Source organism: Oncorhynchus gorbuscha, linkage group LG16, assembly GCF_021184085.1.
Source record: "Oncorhynchus gorbuscha isolate QuinsamMale2020 ecotype Even-year linkage group LG16, OgorEven_v1.0, whole genome shotgun sequence".
NCBI classification, from domain to species: domain Eukaryota; kingdom Metazoa; phylum Chordata; class Actinopteri; order Salmoniformes; family Salmonidae; genus Oncorhynchus; species Oncorhynchus gorbuscha.
The window spans coordinates 17,180,437-17,201,213 of record NC_060188.1 but is presented as its reverse complement, the minus strand read 5'-3'; the positions used below and the strand labels follow the sequence as shown (position 1 = coordinate 17,201,213).

At 44.4% G+C, this 20,777-nt stretch overlaps 2 protein-coding genes across 4 annotated transcripts; both read right to left on the bottom strand.

Moving 5' to 3' along the window:
* Positions 1–4,970: 4,970 nt before the first annotated feature.
* On the bottom strand, positions 4,971–16,543 carry LOC123999140 (bMERB domain-containing protein 1-like). 3 transcript variants are annotated; one of them, XM_046304591.1, is made up of 6 exons: positions 15,392–16,543; positions 9,706–9,829; positions 7,267–7,340; positions 6,319–6,433; positions 5,549–5,619; positions 4,971–5,385 (listed from the first exon to the last, which is right to left on the bottom strand). In XM_046304591.1, the coding sequence occupies exons 1-6, from the start codon at positions 15,468–15,470 to the stop codon at positions 5,264–5,266; spliced, it is 585 nt and encodes a 194-aa protein (XP_046160547.1). In that variant the 5' UTR covers positions 15,471–16,543; the 3' UTR covers positions 4,971–5,263. The 3 variants fall into 3 exon arrangements, with proteins under 3 accessions (XP_046160547.1, XP_046160549.1, XP_046160548.1); XM_046304593.1 differs by lacking the exon at positions 15,392–16,543 and adding an exon at positions 10,143–10,276; XM_046304592.1 differs by lacking the exon at positions 15,392–16,543 and adding an exon at positions 10,025–10,075.
* Positions 16,544–16,672: 129 nt separating this feature from the next.
* Positions 16,673–20,066, bottom strand: LOC123999139 (major facilitator superfamily domain-containing protein 6-like). Its single transcript, XM_046304590.1, has 2 exons — positions 19,794–20,066; positions 16,673–19,479 (listed from the first exon to the last, which is right to left on the bottom strand). The coding sequence occupies exon 2, from the start codon at positions 19,421–19,423 to the stop codon at positions 17,657–17,659; it is 1,767 nt and encodes a 588-aa protein (XP_046160546.1). The 5' UTR covers positions 19,424–19,479; positions 19,794–20,066; the 3' UTR covers positions 16,673–17,656.
* Positions 20,067–20,777: the final 711 nt, after the last annotated feature.

The following is a 20,777-nucleotide window of genomic DNA, read 5'->3' as shown; positions in this document are numbered from 1 at the left end:
TATGTAAAATGTCACCAAGAGACAGAGTGAGGTTTGCTAGTCATAGCTGTGTAGACAATGCCCATGGGAATGAAGTGTCAAGCTCTAATGCATTAAATGATAATTGTAGTCATAGCAACACATAACTGTCTAATTACTTTAATTGGACAGGGACCATTTGAATAAGATAATTGCTATTAAACTGGTACTCAATGACTCTCCCGCTGCAGAGCTTTTAAACGTTGTTACTCACTGTTTCAAATCACACTACAGGTTTTAGACAGCTTTTTCAACATTTGTAGATCCGCAAATATACACCAACCATCCAAGGGTGGCCAGATAGAGAATGTGGGTCAGCTCCTGGAAATGACTCCAGATAAAAAAGAATGTATCAGAATGGAAACGTTCTGTTGTCATTTTCACTCTGTCCAAAGGATAGTACCTCAGGGTGGCGCAGTGGTTAAGGATGCTGTCGCATTCCGCTTCGCTCCAAAGGTAGTATCACATTTTCATTTCATTTCATTACAGTACAACGGTTTGATTTGTTTGATCGTAGCTAGCTACATAGCAGTCTTTGTATCAAAGATATTTGTGTAGTCTAGAGCGATTTTCTAGGTTAGCTAGCCAGCTATTGTCGTTCTTTTAACGCAACGTAACGTAATCAACACTGCTAGCTAGCCAGCTAGCCCCCGAATAGCAGCACTGTAGAAACTATTACACTCAACGGAACGACTTGATTAGTGTAGTGTCAACAACGCAGCCACTGCCAACTAGCCTACAAAGTCAACAACGCAGCCACTGCCAGCTAGCCTACTTCAGCAGTACTGTATCATTTTAATCATTTTAGTCAATAAGATTCTTGCTACGTAAGCTTAACTTTCTGAACATTCGAGACGTGTAGTCCACTTGTCATTCCAATCTCCTTTGCATTAGCGTAGCCTCTTCTGTAGCCTGTCAACTATGTGTCTGTGTATCCCTGTTCTCTCCTCTCTGCACAGACCATACAAACGCTCCACACCGCGTGGCCGCGGCCACCCTAATCTGGTGGTCCCAGCGCGCACCACCCACGTGGAGTTCCAGGTCTCCGGACAAGGCAGAGTTCATCTCAGCCTATGCCTCCCTCCAGTCCCTCGACTTCTTGGCACTGACGGAAACATGGATCACCACAGATAACACTGCCACTCCTACTGCTCTCTCTTCATCCGCCCACGTGTTCTCGCACACCCCGAGAGCTTCTGGTCAGCGGGGTGGGGGCACCGGGATCCTCATCTCTCCCAAGTGGTCATTCTCTCTTTCTCCCCTTACCCATCTGTCTATCGCCTCCTTTGAATTCCATGCTGTCACAGTTACCAGCCCTTTCAAGCTTAACATCCTTATCATTTATTGCCCTCCAGGTTCCCTCGGAGAGTTCATCAATGAGCTTGATGCCTTGATAAGCTCCTCTCACAGTTCTGGGCGACTTTAACCTCCCCACGTCTACCTTTGACTCATTCCTCTCTGCCTCCTTCTTTCCACTCCTCTCCTCTTTTGACCTCACCCTCTTACCTTCCCCCCCTACTCACAAGGCAGGCAATACGCTCGACCTCATCTTTACTAGATGCTGTTCTTCCACTAACCTCATTGCAACTCCCCTCCAAGTCTCCGACCACTACCTTGTATCCTTTTCCCTCTCGCTCTCATCCAACACCTCCCACACTGCCCCTACTCGGATGGTATCGCACCGTCCCAACCTTCGCTCTCTCTCCCCCGCTACTCTCTCCTCTTCCATCCTATCATCTCTTCCCTCTGCTCAAACCTTCTCCAACCTATCTCCTGATTCTGCCTACTCAACCCTCCTCTCCTCCCTTTCTGCATCCTTTGACTCTCTATGCCCCCTATCCTCCAGGCCGGCTCGGTCCTCCCCTCCCGCTCCGTGGCTCGACGACTCATTGCGAGCTCACAGAACAGGGCTCCGGGCAGCCGAGCGGAAATGGAGGAAAACTCGCCTCCCTGCGGACCTGGCATCTGTTCACTCCCTCCTCTCTACATTTTCCTCTTCTGTCTCTGCTGCTAAAGCCACTTTCTACCACTCTAAAATCCAAGCTTCTGCCTCTAACCCTAGGAAGCTCTTTGCCACCTTCTCCTCCCTCCTGAATCCTCCTCCCCCTCCCCCCCCCTCCTCCCTCTCTGCAGATGACTTCGTCAACCATTTTGAAAAGAAGGTCAACGACATCCGATCCTCGTTTGCTAAGTCAAGCGACACCGCTGGTTCTGCTCACACTGCCCTACCCTGTGCTCTGACCTCTTTCTCCCCTCTCTCTCCAGATGAAATCTCGCGACTTGTGACGGCCGGCCGCCCAACAACCTGCCCGCTTGACCCTATCCCCTCCTCTCTTCTCCAGACCATTTCCGGAGACCTTCTCCCTTACCTCACCTCGCTCATCAACTCATCCCTGACCGCTGGCTATGTCCCTTCCGTCTTCAAGAGAGCGAGAGTTGCACCCCTTCTGAAAAAACCTACACTCGATCCCTCCGATGTCAACAACTACAGACCAGTATCCCTTCTTTCTTTTCTCTCCAAAACTCTTGAACGTGCCGTCCTTGGCCAGCTCTCCCGCTATCTCTCTCAGAATGACCTTCTTGATCCAAATCAGTCAGGTTTCAAGACTAGTCATTCAACTAAGACTGCTCTTCTCTGTATCACGGAGGCACTTCGCACCACTAAAGCTAACTCTCTCTCCTCTGCTCTCATCCTTCTAGACCTATCGGCTGCCTTCGATACTGTGAACCATCAGATCCTCCTCTCCACCCTCTCCGAGTTGGGCATCTCCGGCGCGGCCCACGCTTGGATTGCGTCCTACCTGACAGGTCGCTCCTACCAGGTGGCGTGGCGAGAATCTGTCTCCTCACCACGCGCTCTCACCACTGGTGTCCCCCAGGGCTCTGTTCTAGGCCCTCTCCTATTCTCACTATACACCAAGTCACTTGGCTCTGTCATAACCTCACATGGTCTCTCCTATCATTGCTATGCAGACGACACACAATTAATCTTCTCCTTTCCCCCTTCTGATGACCAGGTGGCGAATCGCATCTCTGCATGTCTGGCAGACATATCAGTGTGGATGACGGATCACCACCTCAAGCTGAACCTCGGCAAGACGGAGCTGCTCTTCCTCCCGGGGAAGGACTGCCCATTCCATGATCTCGCAATCACGGTTGACAACTCCATTGTGTCCTCCTCCCAGAGCGCTAAGAACCTTGGCGTGATCCTGGACAACACCCTGTCGTTCTCAACTAACATCAAGGCGGTGGCCCGTTCCTGTAGGTTCATGCTCTACAACATCTGCAGAGTACGACCCTGCCTCACACAGGAAGCGGCGCAGGTCCTAATCTAGGCACTTGTCATCTCCCGTCTGGATTACTGCAACTCGCTGTTGGCTGGGCTCCCTGCCTGTGCCATTAAACCCCTACAACTCATCCAGAACGCCGCAGCCCGTCTGGTGTTCAACCTTCCCAAATTCTCTCCCGTCACCCCGCTCCTCCGCTCTCTCCACTGGCTTCCAGTTGAAGCTCGCATCCGCTACAAGACCATGGTGCTTGCCTACGGAGCTGTGAGGGGAACGGCACCTCAGTACCTCCAGGCTCTGATCAGGCCCTACACCCAAACAAGGGCACTGCGTTCATCCACCTCTGGCCTGCTCGCCTCCCTACCACTGAGGAAGTACAGTTCCCGCTCAGCCCAGTCAAAACTGTTCGCTGCTCTGGCCCCCCAATGGTGGAACAAACTCCCTCACGACGCCAGGACAGCGGAGTCAATCACCACCTTCCGGAGACACCTGAAACCCCACCTCTTTAAGGAATACCTAGGATAGGATAAGTAATCATTCTCACCCCCCTTTAAGATTTAGATGCACTATTGTAAAGTGACTGTTCCACTGGATGTCATAAGGTGAATGCACCAATTTGTAAGTCGCTCTGGATAAGAGCGTCTGCTAAATGACTTAAATGTAAAATGTAAATGTCTGTACTGCAGCGCCAGCTGTGCCACCAGAGACTCTGGGTTCGCGCCCAGGCTCTGTCTTAACCGGCCGTGACCCGGAGGTCCGTGGGGCGATGCACAATTGGCCTAGTGTCACCTGGGTTAGGGAGGGTTTGGCCGGTCCAGCGACTCCTGTGGCGGGCTGGGCACAGTGCGCGCTAACCAAGGTTGCACGGGGTTGGATGCGCGCTGTGCGGTTGGGTTGTGTATCGGAGGACGCATGACTTTAACCTTCGTCTCTCCCGAGCCCATACGGGAGTTGTAGCGATGAGGCAAGATAGTAGCTACTAAAACAATTGGATACCACGAAATTGGGCAGAAAAAGTGTTACATTTTTTTTAATGAATGTTAATTGTTAATTAGACATACTTATTTTGACCATGGTGATGAAGATGTGTTAATTTAGGGAGTCAAGTTTGCCTTTAACCGGAAATGATCTGCAAGGTCATTCCATGAAAAGAGTGCCTTTTGCATCCCTTTGATATTATAAGTAGAAATTGTTCACCAATGTTGAATTTTAAAAGCCTGTTATCAAAATTATAAAATTATGATTAAAGACTTAGAAAAGTGCAAAAAAAAATCAGCACTTTGACATGTCCCTCTGTGCACAATCTGTGACTTATTTGAAGATTTTCATGGGGCAGCAGGTAGCCTTGTGGTTAGAGCATTGGGCCAGTAACCGAAAGGTTGCTAGATCGAATCCCAGAGTTGACAAGGTAAAAAGCTGTTATTCTGCCCCTGAACAAGGCAGTTAATTCACTAGTATAGGCCATCATTGTAAATAAGATTTTGTCCTTAACTGACTTGCCTAGTTAAATAAAGGGTTAAATTAAAAAGACAAAAAAAACACAACCCCCAAAATTCACCATCATTGTAAAGCCCTAGTTATTTTGTTGCTTTGACAAAGTAATTTCTGAAAATTGTTATTTAGTGATTCATTTACATCTGTCCCTCATTAAGGTCAACCCTGTTATGTGAACTGAACTCTCGTTTCAATATGAAGTTGTACATGTGCTCTTTATGACAGAATGCAAAAAAAAATGAATTCTAAAGTTTTTTTTTTATACCAAGTTACACTTCTCAAAATGCACTAAATTGGTGCAATGACCCAGCAATAGATTAATTGATGGGAACACAGTCCCAACCGTCACTGTACATATGTTTAGGGTTATAGTCGAAGTATGAGAGCTCTGTCTGCCCACTCAACACAAATAACCCCATCCAGAAACCAACAACGTGTCTCCGTCTCTCCACAGGGCAGGGAGTCTACATGACAGAGCATGTGAAGCCGCAGCACTCCTTCAGAAGGGTGAGACCGGTTTTGGTGACGAAGGGAGTGGACGAAGTCTGCTGGGCTTTGGAGGTCATCCTTCGGTCCTCTGTGATGTCTGGGGAAAAAAAAGAGACATCATTATCATCCTCATCAGCATTGTTAATGTTGTTATCATATTTTAACTTGGTTCATTCAATGCGTCTTGGACTAACTGCACAAAAGGAATCTTCATATTAGAGCCTTGACTAACAGCACTATGGTAACACATTTGCACATACCTTTTTTCTTCAAGGTCTTGGGAAATTTAGACTGCAAGAAATCAGCCATTTCTTTGTCCTCCTCTCTCTCCCTGTTGAAGGAGATTTAGTGGTATGAGCACAGTTAACAAAAAGGTAAAATCTTCCTATATCTTTCACAGCCACTGTTGCCATAAAACACAGTCATACACAAGCATGCACACACAAAATAAATAAATAACCAACTGGATAGTAACAAAGAGGCATACACAAACAGCTCCGACATTTGTTCATATGTGTGGATGGTGTGAACTCACTAAGAATATATCATTCTCTCTTCATGATTTTCTACTGTCAACATCACTTTACTGTAAATTATTAAGTATCTGCTTCCCACGTATCCCCCACCTTTCCGAGAGCTGTCAAGTGTCACTCAGACTTGTAGTCAGAGAAGCAGGGATGCTTGACATGCAAGACAGCTAATTTAGCGCTGTAAACACATGTAATGTGGAAGGGGCTTGCTTCCTCTGTGTGATTCACTGTTATTTACACTAAATATACACTGAGCAACACAACACTCAGCCCAGCCTCTAGAGAGAATACAATACCCAATAAACTACAGAAGTGAAAAATACCCTTTGAAATTCACCTCAACAGATCGATCGCACGGGTTTAATTCACATTGACATGGAAGAATGTTCCCCAACTGGCTCAGAGGTGACAACAACTGAGTCACGAATATTAATGGTAGATGCTACTTCGGCAACATGGATAGTTACAGTAGCCCTTGCCTTTATGAACATGGCACTCGCCTGAGCCTCTCAAACTCCACGTCATCCACCAGGAAGTCCCTGGTCTCCACCAGCTTGTGGATCTGCTGCAGCAACTCCTCCTCCCTCTGCCGGTCCTCGTTGGATTTGTCTGTGTCTGGAGTCATACAGACAGTACAGTCATGGAGTGGTCATACAGCAGTCACAGACAGTTCATATAGTAATCATAGATGTTAGGAATCATTAAGCATTCATACAGCTCCAGTACAAAGATTAAGAACCAGGCAAATTAATCTTAGGCTGATGGATCAATAACCACCAGATGACTGTGCATGGTGTTCCTGTTATAATACTGAGAAAGTGGCGTGGATAGCATTACCACTGGATCTAACCTACCAAATGTGAGATAAACCAGAGAGAGGCTGGGGCTGAAACATTGAAATGATAAGCTGAGATAATAAGGACGTTGTGCTCCAAATTTTCTGCTTGTTTGTCCTGCAAATCTTTTATTATTTGCTTTCATAGAGCACTACCTGGACCATACACCCTTTTGATGCAGATATTCCCTCATTTTCTGGCACAGCGTGTGTGTGCTCTCTATAATGTGAATTGAACACCTCACACAAAAAGATGCCATCTAGAGACCAAAAGGGTTCTTTGGCTGTCCTCATAGGAGAACCCTTTGGTTCCAGATAGAACCCTTTTGCGTTCCATGTAGAACCCTTTCCACAGAGGGATCTCCTTGGAACCCAAAAAGGGATCTCCTTGGAACCCAAAAAGGGATCTCCTTGGAACCCAAAAAGGGATCTCCTTGGAACCCAAAAAGGGATCTCCTTGGAACCCAAAAAGGGATCTCCTTGGAACCCAAAAAGGGATCTCCTTGGAACCCAAAAAGGGATCTCCTTGGAACCCAAAAAGGGATCTCCAATGAAGACAGCCGAAGAACCCTTTTGGAACCTTTTTTCCCCCTAAGAGTGTATGGTAGCCTACCTGAAACAGACACCAGCTTCTGAAGTTCTTTTTTCAGCCGTGTGATTTCCTTGCAAAGCTGAATGTCGTCCATCCTGAGGGGAAAAAAAGAGGAATCTATTTAATTCTCAATCATAAACCACATTGATATACTTCAAAGGCAATCTCTCTTCACAGCCATTTAGTATGACCCAGGGGAAGAGAACCCAGGACGAGGTGAGAATCGGATCCTGTCACGTATCGATTGTCAGTACAGGGGCTATTCTTCTCCCTGTACTACACTTAGTCTGACACTCAGGAATCAATCCTAATTGCTCTTATTGACAGAATAACTGAATCCCATACAGAATGCTTCCATACAGAGGACGGAGAGATTGTAGTCTTAAAGATACAATGATGCTGGCTCCAGTGTTGAGTGGTCTCTCTGAAGACACTGTGGCTTGCATGTATAGCCCCACGCTAGGGTTATACAGATAGTCACTACAGTCAGACAGATCCTGCTGGGCAGTAATAAGGGTTGTGACATAGAGGACCTCCTGATGTGATCACCCTTCCCCTGGGACCACAATGTGCCAGACAACCCTGCAGGTGTCCGGTCTACTGAGGCATAACTTTTCTCAAGCTCTCAGCTTCTGCAATAACTCCTCTATTAGAATGTGGTCAAGATAACGACAGCGAATTATAGCAATTAAAAAATAATTGCTGCAGAGTAAAAAAACAACAACATTTGGTGACTCCACAAGCATTTCGAACACAGTACATTTACATGGCCAAATACATAGTAGAATGTAACGCTATAGAATATAAGTGATTTCCCATTTCAGCTTGGTAAACATAGATATGATAACAATAACCATATTAGCCTATCCTACACACAGAAACCACTTGAGTGGAAATGGCGAACTAAATTAGCTTTCTCTTCTCAGGTGGACTGAAATGATTGTTGGCTGAGGGTTTATTAGCTGAATTAACTCTGATACCACAGGGCCTCTGAGAATGAGTCACTCCCCATCTATTGGCGCTGCAGCTGCATCATATCTCATTTCACTAATTGACTCAGGTAGGGAGGTTTAAGTAAACAATACTGGTCAGACACGGAGGCTCTGGATAACTGGGCTTTTTCCGTTGGACAATAAGAGGAAAATTAACTCCTAGATAAACATGCCCCAAGCCCTTTAAAACACAGGAAATGTGTTATTATTTTCAAGCCACTTCATAGGAGTGACCAATACAGTACCTGCATCACAGCTTATTTGCATGGAACTTGTGTACGTGCTTTAATATGGATTCCCTTTGTGTTGCCCTGTCATTGTGTCTGAAGCTGCATTCCAACATTACACGTTCACAATAAAGCACAATGTGGTGCCTACAGCATTAAAGAATACACACTGAACTGCATACACCGAATGCACTGCATGCAAATGAGTTCTCATTTAATTCCATATGTAAACCATGTCATGTTTGTTTTTAATTTCACTTCCACCTACGTAGATAAGGAAACAAGCTACTTTACACATCAGAAACCTAACAGTAATTACTTTTCCACATGAAGGTACATTGCTTGTTATTATGCTATCACTGTTCAGTTTCTCTCTGTTACAGCTGTGGTCAGCCTTGAAAAGACCTTGAGCTCTGCAGCGACTGGCGTCAATATGCTCCTGTCCCTGGTTATGAAAGACGAGGAATCACAGATACAGTAAGAAGTGAGAAAAGCTCTCTGTGCCGCTGTGCTCATCTACTTAATGGTGAGCGGAAGTGCGGTTGTTTACCAGGCCAATAGTGATTATTGTTAGTGTAGAGCAGGGTTAGTGTTCTGTAATCATACTGATTCTCACAGAAATCCAATAGGATGTTTTACTTTGATTAAAGGGTTTCCTATATGTAAGCTCCAACATAGAAAGGTCTTGAGGAGCAATAGTGAGAATGTAGCCTACTGTACGCATCGGTGCACATCTCCCCAGAAACTGGACCTCCCCATACCCAGCATCATTGTCTTTTCTCTGAGTCGCTCCCCTCTTTCCCCTGTACATGTCACAATAATGAAGAAGAAACATTACAGACAAGGGGATCGGACAGAGAGGGGTATAAAACCGTTCGTTCATAGAACAAAGTCCATGTGCAGTCGAGACGTGTGCGGGCTGAGCTGGTAGACTAATAGGACAGCAGGCTGCTGTCCTCTACACAGTATTCGCCTTCATTAACAATCGCTAGATGCTGTCATATGTGGAGCGTCACCATGTCCGAAGGGATCAACTCTAATGAGCCCTGTGAAAACCTGCTACAGTTCAACCACAACCCATTCCACAAGGAGCCAGGGCATGGATGTTATGTGAGCCTGAAAAGGCCCAACATGAGTATCCTGTTCTTCTACCTCATACTAGAGGGCTTTGAAAAATCACCAAAAGATGTCAGAAACTGAGTGTTGGTGTGATTGGATAGTTATTTTTTTTAAATGCTCACATGTATCTTAGTTCTGATTCCCTCCGTACTAGAACATCACGTATCCGCTCGATTCTGAAAAGCTCCCCTTCGATGTGATCTATTGTGATGGTGGAGTCCGCCATTGAGACAATGTCTTCCTCTGCTGGAAGGGAAACAAGAAAAAAAAAGATACACTATATATACAAAAGTATGTGGACACCCCTTCAAATGAGTGGATTTAGATATTTCAGCCACACCCACTGCTGACAGGTGTATAAAATTGAGCACACAGCCATACAATCCCCATAGACAAACATTGGCAGTAGAATGAACTGTACCGAAGAGCTCAGTGACTTACCACGTGGCACTGTCATAGGATGCCACTTTTCCAACAAGTCAGTTCGTGAGCATCCGCACACAAGCCTAAGATCACCATGTGCAATGCCAAGCATCGGCTGGAGTGGTGTAAAGCTCACCTCCATTGGAATCTGGAGCAGCGGAAACGAGTTCTCTGAAGTGATGAATCACGCTTCACCATCTGGCAGTCTGACGGACAAATCTGGGAGATGCCAGGAGAATGCTACCTGCCCCAATGCATAGTGCCAACTACATTTTGGTGGAGGAGGAATAATTGTCTGGGGCTGTTTTTCATTAGTAGAAAGAGGAGGAAGGGAAGCGCTACTAATGTACACAATAGTACATTTTGGTAGATAGAAGGTGCTCTTTGGTAAAAGGGGTAAATTGGTCATCAAAAAAGAAATGAGGACGAAGGCACTCTTCATATAATTAATTAAAATACCTTTAGTATGGCATGTTCAATGGAAACCCCTGTTTTTTACACCGAAGCGTTTGGGCAGCATGGCCTTCGTCAGGGAGTACAAAAAAGGAATAGAATGTCCTCTTTTGAACAGCTTTTCCAATTAGCCCTAATTGGAAGAGGGAGTGGTTACAAAATTGATTGGACAACACCTAGTAAGCATTACTATACACATTAAAAAGGTGAAATACTGTAGCTAAGTTAATAAAATACAACTCCAAGCTAGAAGTATCAGAAACTGTGGAGTACAGCAAGGATAACATTCATTTTTTGGACCTCGACATTAGTAAAAATGACAAAGGTTGTTTGCACACATCAATCTTTAGGAAGCCTACAGATGGGAATACCATTCTGAGGGCAGACAGCTTTCACCCCAGAAGGCTAAAAGAGAACATTCCATATGGCCAATTCCAGAGAGTCCGCAGAATTTGCGATCAGGAAACAGACTACAGTGTCAAACCTGCTGAATTGGAGAATTGCTTCTTGAATCGGGGCTACAGCGTTCAGGTCCTGAAAGATGCCGGTATAAGGAATGGATTACTTGACAGAGAGAACTTGTTGCGAAGGGGAGCGCCTTGTGATACATTAGAGAGCATTTTGGTACAAAATACAGCACTGAAGCAGAGAACATTAAAAGAATAATTGGGGAATCATCCAAAGTGATACACTTCTATGCCAATTCTTCCCAGAGCCACCAGTCATAAGCTTTAAGAGATGTCCCACCCTAAATGACAAATTAATCCACAGTTATTTTCCGGTGACTCTCAAAAAAACTTGGCTTGACCACAAACCCAAGGGCTCTTTTAAATGTAACCATTGCAGTAATATTGTACAGAAGAAGTATTTTGTTGACACAGCTTCCATACTGGAGTATTACGTCAAGCATTACATTAACTGTAAAACCACTCATGTCATCTATAGATTGGAATGTCCACAGTGCAAGGTGTTCTACATTGGACAGACAAAGAGACGCCTTCAAGACCGCTTAGCGGAACACAAGTACGCCATACGGGTAGTTAATGAAGACGACCCCATGGCAAGACACTACAAGTCCTTACACCATGGCAACCCTGCCTCCCTACAAACTATAGGTATTGATCATATTCCGGACTCTATTAGAAAAGGGGACCATCTTAAACAGCTAAACCAAAGGGAAAGTCTTTGTATTTACAAACTACAGGCCACTAAATACCCTGGTTTAAATGAAGATATGGATTTACAAACTACAGGCCATTAAGTACCCTGGTTTAAATGAAGATATGGATTTACAAACTACAGGCCATTAAGTACCCTGGTTTAAATGAAGATATGGATTTACAAACTACAGGCCATTAAGTACCCTGGTTTAAATGAAGATATGGATTTACAAACTACAGGCCATTAAGTACCCTGGTTTAAATGAAGATATGGATTTACAAACTACAGGCCACTAAATACCCTGGTTTAAATGAAGATATGGATTTACAAACTACAGGCCACTATGTACCCTGGTTTAAATGAAGATATGGATTTACAAACTACAGGCCACTAAATACCCTGGTTTAAATGAAGATATGGATTTACAAACTACAGGCCACTAAGTACCCTGGTTTAAATGAAGATATGGATTTACAAACTACAGGCCACTAAATACCCTGGTTTAAATGAAGATATGAATTTACAAACTACAGGCCACTACATACCCTGGTTTAAATGAAGATATAGATTTACAAACTACAGACCACTACATACCCTGGTTTAAATGAAGATATGGATTTACAAACTACAGGCCACTAAATACCCTGGTTTAAATGAAGATATGGATTTACAAACTACAGGCCACTAAATACCCTGGTTTAAATGAAGATATGGATTTACAAACTACAGGCCACTGAATACCCTGGTTTAAATGAAGATATGGATTTACAAACTACAGGCCACTGAATACCCTGGTTTAAATGAAGATATGGATTTACAAACTACAGGCCACTGAATACCCTGGTTTAAATGAAGATATGGATTTCTCACCCTTCCTGTAGGGTTGTGATGGGTCCATTTGCTGTCATTCAGTGGACATTTTGCTTAATTTGCCCTCAGCTATGGTTAGACTGTTGTTGTTCTAGTGTACTATGGAATATATTGCTTTCTTATTCTTGACACTTCTCCCAGTCATATTTAAGGTTAGAACTATGCTCATGTGACTGAATGGAAGAAAGTCCCTGCAGCAGTGTTCCAACATCTAGTGGAAAGCCTTCCCTGAAGAGTTGAGGCTGTTATAGCAGCAAAGGGGGGACCAACTCCATATTAATGCCCGTGGTTTTGGAATGAGATGTTTGACCAGCAGGTGTCCACATACTTTTGACCATGTAGTGTATTATCAAGTTATTCTACTGCTACATTGACATAGTACTGTGCATCAGCACGAAAATGGGAACAGATGACTGCTTATTCTGCTCACGCCACCTATCCCAGTACAACATGATCATGTCATAGATGAGAGGCCAGAACAGAACTCCTGTCTTTTCAAGTTAAGTTTAATTTGTCACATTCACAAGTACAGTGAAATGCTTAACTTGCAAGCCCTACCCAACAGTAAAGTATTCAACATCAAAATAGTATAACTAAGAAAAAAATAAAACATGAGAAAAAAATAAGAGCTATATACAGGGTCAGCACCAAATGTACAGGGATACTGGAGTATTGAGGTAGATATGTAAATGTAGGCAGGGATTAGGAAAAGTAACTGGTACCTGGATAAATAATCATAAACAATAACAACAAAAATGCCAGTATGGCAGCAACATAAGTGGTGGGTGTGTGTCTTCAGCCTGCCTTAATTACAGCATGTGTGCAGCACGCTTCGTGGGTTTCCTCCCCCAGTGGGACAGCATGGAGGGAACGTGCCTTTCTGAGTGGCACACTGCCAGGCTGGGCAGAAACTCAGTGGTGCGAAGACTGGCATGGCATGACAGCAGCTCTCGCTGAACAGTTGACTTCAGGATATTGATACATGCCTGAGTTTCATGAACAATGAGAAATAATCTCAGAATATGAGAAAGAAGACAGAATCAGTGACAATTAAAGTAGGAAAGAGATGCTGAGCACCCATGAACTAGTACATTTCTAGAATGTATAATGAACTGGTTAAGGTCATCAGTTGAGTAGACTCATGCAGTCTCATTAACATTTCCTAATTTGGCAGTGGTGCCAGGAGGGGGCCGATCTGTTTCATTGGTCATAGTCTGTGAAGCGCTGTGATTGCTACCGTGAGGAGATCCTAGTTTCCCAAGACGATATGACACACGGAATATAATCATCTCCATTATAGTCATCTCAACCTGCAGTGGCTTAGAACTGTCAAACACTATACATACGTAAACAATGCATACACTAACTGGTGCATGAATATATATTGGGCAACTACAACAATAAATCATTTGGAATTAGGACTAGTTTACAATAACTGATAATCATATAGATTCCTCTTAATTTGGTCTAGAAATGTTCCATCCTACAACAGACAATGGGTTGGATAATTGGAATAATCCATCCATTGCTCAGTGTAACGCTCTACAGACTTGCGCTACACTTTCTGGGGATGAGTGAAAGAATTGAATATGATGGCGAGGGGAATTTGAGGCAGCTTGATGACAAATGACTCAGCTCTCAGTTTTGGGTTAAAGGCTGAATGTCCTTCTTTAGTCTATTGTTACAGAGGTGTTTTTCTGATCTAATGCTATTGTGTTCTTAGTTAACAGTTTAATGAGGCAACTCAAGACACCTCCCATAGTGAACTGCCCTGACGAGTCAACAACTCACTCTGACCACCAGCCGCCCAGTTAGACTCCTCACCACTGTGTAATCCTGCAGCCCACAGAAAGCCCAGTAATGCACCACTGCTGTTAATCCTGCAGCCTCCTCACAAACTAGTTATGACTCCTCCAACAGTGCTGCAACTGGCTCTTAATTACTTCACCTTGTCAGAAAAGACAACATTAGGTAAGAGGCCAAATCACTAGGGATAACAAGGCTAATGCCATCAAAAAACACACATCATTAGCGTTTTAGCAGCTCCTGCTAGTTTTTTATATTTTAGGATACCAGTCCACTATACTGAGCCCCTCTGCATATATAAAAAAACTAAGTTTTTAAAAAACGACTTCTTCAACCTCAGCTCAAACACCCTCGATTTTCATCATTTTGCCTACTAATTCCAAGCAAGGTCGCACTATAGGTCGCCTTGCCGCCCCCAGCCTTCAGATGTCATTTAAAGTGTACTCCCCTGCCTTCTGCAGTGCACACCCACTACCGGATTACGTAAAGATCCTGTGAACGTTCGCTCTGTTCTATGCCTTGTTGCACCAAGTTCTCTTTTCAGAAAATAATTCTCACTCTCAGATCTAATCTATCTATTTTTCATCACGAGTCTTCCCGTCCTGGCTTTTACTCCTAAATACAGTAACATTATCCATGTTCATGTAATGATTTTACTAGTACAGAAGAAGAAAACAGACATTACACAATAATATCAGATCACTACTCCATTCCACTCACCCATGAGTGTCCTTAACCCAGTCAAGTGTTGTTCATTTTATGATCAACACATGGACCAGAGTAACATCGAGCCTTATAGCCATGAAGAATATGACAACACTTTGATGTAATCGGAATTACTGCAAGTATTCAATGTATAGGGAGCTCAGTTTGAGTATCATATAAATCCACATAAAGTCTCCAAATCACAAAATATATTGGATTTTTGTAAAGAAAATAGACTAAACCGTTAGGATTTCAGCACCACGTTCTATCAAACTCAATTTTTCCTCATGCAAAACAAACTCACAGTAGAATAGATAAAAAGGCAGCCCGCATATATACAACTTTCTATGCCATGTACTGTATATAATTAAGCATTTTGCAAAGGCTCACCTTTCTCATCGGGTTTTCGATCCCATGTTGTTCGTTCCAAAGACCCATATTGTTTGGAGGATTTTCGCTCCTTTTCCATTTCTTCGGTTTGAACGACTTCAGGCTTGATAATGATAAATCAGCAGCATATAAATACCCGTAGCCTACTTTAGGCTATTTGAAAATGAAATTACACGGCGCAGCCTATTTATTTACATGGCCACAACGAAACACCATCACCACGTGGAGAATACATGTTGAACGTCCGCGGTGTATTTGCAGAATAGTGTGATTTCAGCACCACGGACACAGCTCGAGTCAAATGACTGAAGTATAACGTGAAGCGCCACCTTCTGACTTGCAAAGGTAATGTTTGGAGGGGGATTAATATTCTACCACCTCAATATTTTTTAAGAATGAATAACATTCACATGTGATATCAACTTCCACCATTCATTTTCCATCATGCCTGATTGAATTAATGCAGGAGCTGACATGATTTCATCCTGCAGGGCCCTTGAGGACTGACTGCTGAGGGAGCAGATGCTGCTGCTGTATAGGAAGCATCATCGGTGTTCACTGAATGGGGCTGTCAGCCAGCTCTGTCTGGTCTGGCGAGACTGGGCTGGCAGCAGGTGCTGCCTCTGGCCAGTAGGTGGAAGCACTCCAAACCCAGGGCAGAGTCACTTACCATATAAACTGATCCAGCAACTGTGTACACACAGGTACTTCAGACTCAGTAAAGTCCTCAGTAAAGAGCAGTATCCTATAGGCCTACAGTACACAGACAGATACAAATATATATCAGTCAATTTCATGAGGTGACAATTCACCCCCCCACCCAATTTTTTTAATAAAAAGGTCTCAGGTCAGGATAGTGTGTGAATAAGTCAACAGTATGAGGTGGACGTAAACAGGAGACTGACTGGTCCGGTTGGAAAACAAATATTTTACTTATGGCGCCTGCTCAGGCATATAGCGCCTTATCACTCAACTGACTGTTCTCTACAGGCATGAGTCATGACAGACAAGGCCAAATACAAAGATTCAAGAGGAGTTCCACATACTGCTGACCTTTGCTTTGTTACATTAAGAGGCGTATTGAGGCGTATTGACACAAGAGGCATTGGGTTTCCTGCTTGTGTTCTTTAAAAACACTACAAGACATTTGACGTTTGATACTACGCTGTTGTGAGGTATTGACATATACTGTCCACTGCATTGACATATATATCAATAAATATACTATAAACATCAGATAAAAAGGTATTGTAATGCCAGTCATCAATATTTGAGAATGTCTTCAAGGCACAATAATACTAATATTTTTATTGATTTACTACTAGTCATTGGACATGTATATCAACCACTGTATGTAATGTACTGTTAATTAGACAAAGGTTTCAGGGAGAGGTGCTAAACTATATTTGTGTCTCTGGCAGATATGCTGAAATAACAGTCAGGTCAAAATGGGCCAAACTGTGGCAAGTTTGGCAAACATCCTTTGAAATACAGGTTTAGCAAACACCATCTAACCTACAAGTGCAGCAACCAACCACAGATGGCTTCTAATACTTCCCCCACACAAGAGGCACTTCATGTTTAGTTAGGAAATTGACCCAAGGGGTGATTTCTACTACAGTTGAACAATACATCACATTTTCACAGTGGACTCAAGAGTCATCTGTCATGTGAGCAGGCTAAACCACATATACAGGATGAGTCTGTTAGTCCAGGGTTTTGTCTCGCCCAAAGACCACACCTGCACTCAAGTGGCCTTATGTTACAGACAGTAAAGCTGCCTAACGTGGACTGTACTAACACTCATAAGCACTCGCACAGTCACCTGCTCACACTTAATTCTTCTCCGTTATTTGCTATCCAGAGTTTCTTGATAAGTTATGCAAATGACAGTTTATCACCACTCTGCATTCACAATGGATCCACTTCCAGTGCAATAGTGAGGCTTGCAGTCCTCACTATTGTGTTTAGTTTAACTGAAGAACGCTAAACGCCTTCTGGGCAGGTGGGGAATGCTAGAGCATTAGCACTAAATGAATAAAGCTGCAGTAATGGAGAATTAAAAAGCAAAACTTGGTTTTCAATTAAACCAGCCAGGGACGGATTCACTTAGCAGCAAGAAGGCAGACTAAGGCAGACTAAATGAAGAGTGACATGTTTGTAAGTGGTGGTGGATTCCTCCAGGAGCAGAATTTATACTGTCATCCTTCCATTGTGTTGCATATTGTTCCTTAGGTCTAATGATTTATACTCCAACCCATGTCATTATTGCTCGTCATCATCCATGGCTTTCTCCAGCCAGTCGGTCTCCTGCTCCGACTCTGATTCGCTCACTTCACTGGTGTCAGCAGCGAGGAGGCGGGAGTAGTTGATCCTGCGTTGGCGTGGGGCTTTCCACTGGAGCAGGGGTAGAAACAGGCACCACAGGAGCAGAATCACCGCCACACCTCTGAAAAGCACAGATACCCCAAACCTGTGGACAACAAACCCCCCGGCCATGCTGCCCAGCCCTGCCCCCAGGTCCAGAGAGAGGGCCTGGTAGACCCTCCTCACGCTCCTCTCTGTGCCCGGCGTGGCCACGTCCTCGCACTGCACCTGCACTGCCCACCAGAGGGCACCACTGCTGAAGCAGCTCAGCACCTGGACAGGTATTGCAGCCCAGGGGCCCCACAGGAAGGAGTAGTAGAGGCACTGCAGGGCCAGGCAGGCCGTCCCCACCAGCAGCACCCTGCCTGGGCTCAGGAGCTTCGACACCCGACCACTCAGCAGAGGGAAGGCGGCCCGGGAGAGCAACGCTACGGCTAAAGAGAGGCCCATGTGCAGCTCGCTGCTCCCATGGTCCTGCATCTGCCACAGCAGGAAGTCATCCACTGCAGACCCCGCCAGCCCCATTAGGAAGGCAGTGGCAGCACACAGCAGGGCACGGAGGTCCCCTCGCACCAGCTGTAAAGCTTTGAAGAGCCCAGTGGAACGACTACGCTTCTTGTTTAGGTAGAGGGGCAGGAAGGCCACCACAGGCACGGCCAGGGTTGTCACAGCTGCATAGGAGTAGAAGTGGACAGCGCTCCTGGGTGCGTGTGAGCCAATGAGGCAGTCCAGGTTGCTCACCAGCAGTCCTGCACCACTCACCCCACACACTGCCCCAAGCAGCCCCCACACTCCTGTGCTACTATAGCGATCAGACGCATCCACAAAATCCAAATACTCATAGAGCCCATCGTCCACTGTCCATTCCAGAGGGGCGGCCATCAGCTCCCATATTGACACCACGATGAGGAGCATGAAAAAGAGCTGGTGCTGGACGTCCATAACTTTGAGGTTGCCCAGGAACTCTAAGCGGGCCTCATCCTTCTCCTTTTCTGCTGACCTGATAACCCTCCACACTGTGGGGGAAGTGTTGGAGGCGCCGTGGTGGGACTCTAAGCTATTTCTCTCCCCTCCAATACTGTGGTTGGCCACAGATACATTCACTTGTGTCCATTGAGTAGTCACATTGTTGGAATGTTGCAGCTGGAGTGTGTAGGTTGTGGCTTTGCCCATTGAAACAGCGGAAGTCACAGTGTCACTGGTTGTCTCTGTAGGTGAAGATTCATGTGCTGCTGACTGGGACACAATGGTAGTGTGGGTGGTAGGCATTACACTGCCAACAACACGCACATAGTCAATCAGCTCTTCAGTGGGGCTCACACTGAGGTGAGAGATGTTGCAGTGACTGGTCAGCGTCTCGACGCCTGTGGATGGGATGAGCAGGAGGATGAGGGCTGCCCCTGCTGAACAGACCAGAGACCCTGTAATCACTGCCCTCCTCTTGTCGTAGTGTTTGGACAGAAAGCTAGCCAGAGGGCTCCAGACCAGGGAGATGAGATGTTTGGTGCTCATGAGAAGGCCAGTCATGGAGGGAGTGAGGCCCAGGTATCTGAGGTACAGGGTGAGGAACGGGAGGATGCAGGCTCTGGCACAAGAATACAGGAAGTGGAAGGTGCTAGAGAGGACAAGAGCACCCTTAACGTCGATCTGCTTGTTCCTCTTCATGGCTGCCAGCCAAGTGAACTCGCTGTCTCACAGACTATCTTCATACAGAGCACACACTGTGAATAAACACAAATAATATGCATAGAAACCCATAAACATTTTTCAAACAGTAGCTAACATGTACATTTACTATTTAATAATGCAATATAGCTTAAAATCAAGTATAGGTACATAGCAATCATATTTAACATTGAGAATGTAATCATATTTTTATTTAACTTTATTTAACGAATGCCTATTAGAAGAATTACTAAAATCACTAAAAATAAAGATATAATATGTCCCTAATCAAACTTCCAATAAGAAAACTGTAAGCTAATTCAATAGAGCCAAAATCAACCACTAACATAAGTAGGATACAATGGCTTACCGTCAAAACGATGAATCAATTTTTCAGCGCAGCTGGTGTGTTTGAGGCTAGTCAATGCACCTGTTTCAACCGAAGCATGTCCACTCCGTCCATGTCCACGTCATCTTTTACGGTAAACTGTTTAACACAACATATGCTTTTTGAAAGTACTTTCATTAGCGCATGGTTATTCTTTGTGCTCGGTGATTTTGTCTCTGACTTTTTACGTCTCTTATATCGGTCTTGGCAGTTGTCACGAGCGCATACCACCTGATATCACCTCTATGTAGTTGAAAAAGCAGTTGTACACCTTGCACACATTAAGCTGTTTGTCTGCAGCGCCCTCAGGGCGCGAGGATGATAACTACGCGAGACAGGTAAAATAAAAAAACAGTACAGGTAGTGAGTTTGTCCAGCCCTACATGATTAAATTAACTCAGTTTATTCATACAAAATATCCACACAGTCAAACTATGATATTCATTCAAAACATTTAAATCGGGTAAGATATAAGAAGTCATTTCCTCTGTGTTTACTAACACATTGCCTTCTTTTAATAGCATAGTGTAAACACAACATTTATTGCAAACAAGCACTGTAGAAAGCGATCCAAATTAAATACATTTCAAACATCAACAATTCACTGGACTGTCCATCTGGAATTTGCATGGAAATATACAACTGATAAATATGTCTTTATACAGTGATATGCTGTGTTACAGAAAATGACAAAAGTTCATGAATATCTCTGTACTTTTGTAGACAGGAGTGACAGCTCTAAAAAATGTACTGTGCCTATTGAACCCCACCCACACTACTAGGCATTGGCATCGATTAAGTTGAACCACAGTGCACCTGTCTATGGCCCATGACGTGAATGGGCAAAATGTGGTGAGGGAATGAGAGCAATTCTCAAATTGAACAGTAAATCAAATCAAATCAAATCAAATTGTATTTGTCACATACACATGGTTAGCAGATGTTAATGCGAGTGTAGTGAAATGC

Excerpts from the sequence above, each read along its gene's own strand:
- LOC123999140 (XM_046304591.1), bottom strand. The coding sequence starts at position 15,470 with ATGGAAAAGGAGCGAAAATCCTCCAAACAATATGGGTCTTTGGAACGA. Across the intron at positions 6,434-7,266 it reads GAAGCTGGTGTCTGTTTCAG|ACACAGACAAATCCAACGAG; the intron begins GTAGGCTACCAT and ends GTATGACTCCAG. Across the intron at positions 5,620-6,318 it reads GTGGAGTTTGAGAGGCTCAG|GGAGAGAGAGGAGGACAAAG; the intron begins GCGAGTGCCATG and ends CTCCTTCAACAG.
- LOC123999139 (XM_046304590.1), bottom strand. The coding sequence starts at position 19,423 with ATGAAGAGGAACAAGCAGATCGACGTTAAGGGTGCTCTTGTCCTCTCT.